The sequence below is a fragment of the Phanerochaete carnosa genome, assembly GCF_000300595.1.
Source record: "Phanerochaete carnosa HHB-10118-sp unplaced genomic scaffold PHACAscaffold_911, whole genome shotgun sequence".
Taxonomy (NCBI): Eukaryota; Fungi; Basidiomycota; class Agaricomycetes; order Polyporales; family Phanerochaetaceae; genus Phanerochaete; species Phanerochaete carnosa.
Genome location: NW_006768538.1, coordinates 1 through 2,313, shown reverse-complemented (window position 1 = coordinate 2,313; position 2,313 = coordinate 1). Strand labels below are relative to the sequence as shown.

General features: G+C 55.4%; 1 protein-coding gene across 1 annotated transcript; it reads right to left on the bottom strand.

The window, feature by feature from the left end:
- Positions 1-73: 73 nt before the first annotated feature.
- On the bottom strand, positions 74-2,267 carry PHACADRAFT_34006 (uncharacterized protein; the record flags this gene model as incomplete). The annotated part of the gene is made up of 8 exons (XM_007403245.1): positions 74-736; positions 794-880; positions 930-1,054; positions 1,109-1,231; positions 1,287-1,630; positions 1,686-2,010; positions 2,136-2,202; positions 2,239-2,267. Coding segments are annotated over 8 exons (1,763 nt in total), but the record flags the coding sequence as incomplete, so codon positions are not given.
- Between the last annotated feature and the right edge of the window lie 46 nt (positions 2,268-2,313).

Sequence of the window (2,313 nt, the reverse complement as noted above, 5' to 3'; positions counted from 1 at the left end):
GATGAGCCAGCCGAAAACAGATCTTACACTTCACGGGCCTTCTCACTAGGTTTTCGCACCCGGCTTGAGCGACGGCCGACGTCTCCAATCACACTTGTCTGAGCACCGTCTGCGCCCATGGGGCCACCTTTCTCCAAGGAACTATTGGTGTGAACGCCAGAGAGTGTAGTGCTCATGAAACTTGTTCTCGGTCCCGCTGAGTCTGCCTTCTCGCCTTGAGCGCGTCGCAAAGATCCTCGACCTATCCTCTTGACTGACGCTAACTTCACCGTGCGTCCGGCTGGTGTAAGTGTAGGCCGCTTCGGACGGCGACCTCCCGCAGTGAAGGAGGCCGGCCTCTTGTTAGCACGACCCGCAGGTATCTCGGCTTCATCATCATCGGTGTTACCAGTGTCTTCGTTTGATGCATCGGATACTGGTGCCGGGTAGGATGGATCCAGACCTATAGCTCGACATGCTCGGTACAGGATATAAGCGAGATCGCGCCTCTCACCTCCCTCGTCGGAGACGGTGGGTACATCATCTCTCATTTCACCGATATCGCCGGATGGAGTCAAACCCTCTTCCTCGACAGTTGCAATAGGCTCAGATTCCGAAGTCGTCGCGGCGATACCCAGCTCGTTCTCTACAGTGGATTCTTCATCTGCTCCCTCTCTTGACGAAATGCTGCCGGGCGAGTCGGAGCCATGACCCGCGTCCAAGTCTTGGGGGATCGGTAAATCCAACTCAGCAGGTTCTACGACAGGAAGATCAGTAACCCGGAAGAGCACTAGGTGCAAGTGAGATCGCGTACCGTTCGTTGTCGTAGAAGCCGCCTCCATCGTCGTGGAGATATCGCCACCTTGAGACCCCGTCTTGTCACCCGCCGCAGGGGTCTCGTCTGCGGGCGTGTCAGAGCGTCATATGCGACGGGGTTAACACATACGTACCGTCATGCATCGCATCTAGAATCCACTCGTAAAATACTGTCCCCAGCTTCTCCTCCGGCCAACCCACTCGTGCCGCCAGCCTCTGCAGGAAGTTCTGCCCCGACTTGTCAGTGCCGAAAGGTTCTCTGTACGTGCAGATTACATTAATAAGCAAGTAGAGAGCGAAGTGATCAACATACACCCAGCAACGGGGCTGGCCCAGCTCGTCAAGGCCCCCAACGAAAGTCAGAGAAAGACATCCCGTCCTCTCATTCCACTGTTTGGCGCAGTCCCGAACGTGGTCGCCGACGTGTTCTACGGCCCTATGACACACGCTTCAGCATGCCGTGCTGTCCATGTCACAAACGTCAGACTTACTCTCGACGAATTCGTTCGGTCTCGATTGTTGCACCATCTATACCCTCTTCATTCCTCTTCATTTCCTCTTCGGCGGCAAGACTGTCGTAGCGAGCCTTCTCTGCTTCAGGAAGAAGCTCCCAAGCAGCCTTTACCGCTTTGTTCCAGGTCGAAACATGCCAGGATTTAGCTGCATCGGGATTCACCTCCAGCAGCTCACTCTTTGTCCGAGGACGGGATGGGTGGTCTGACTTGGAGAAGACGCCGACGCCGCGAAGTGTACGCGACTTCCGAGCGACAGGCCACGGGGGCAATGCGATGACACTGCGTCCGTTCGCGTTGTTCTTGACCCACTTGTGGATTCGCTGGTTCGAGCCAGTTACCAGCCGACTTTACTGAGCAACAAAGAGGGTAACTTACCCTACCTGTCGTTCGGAAACGGTCCAAGTACGCCTCGCGGTCCTCGTCAGCTTCCGCCGGGAGCCACACGCAATTCTCTGCCTCAGCGCAAGCCCAGATACGCTGATGATACTCCTCTACCGTTTCGTCCTCCCCCTGCTCGACTCCTGCCTGCTCTTCAACGAGTCTCTGCAGACACGCGGCTGCGTCCTTCAGCGTCCCATCCTTGTACCCCTTGTTGTGTTTCTTGGTCTTCTCCCGCCGACCCTCGCTGAGTATGGCTTGCACTTGAGGATCGCTTAAGGAAGATGTGAGCAGCTGCTTTTCTCCCTGCGTGAAGTCCCGCCTTGTACTCGATGTCAGTCAACCGGTCTACGACAGCTCAAAATTATTTACCTTTGCTTAGGGTGCCCAGCCATCGTTCCTTAGAGAAGTGTTGAGAGCCCTGGGGAAGGCGCGTGCTGAACAAACCAAGTCTTCAGGTCCTTGGATGGACCGCTTCGAACGGACCGGCCTCCAGGAACGTTGCTCAACAGACCTTCGAGAAAGATCAGGTGAAACGGTTTCCACTTACCTCTCTTCGGGCCTAGCGTCAGCGGGTAACTAGAGCGAGACATAAAAGTAGATTACATCAACAAGAAATATACAG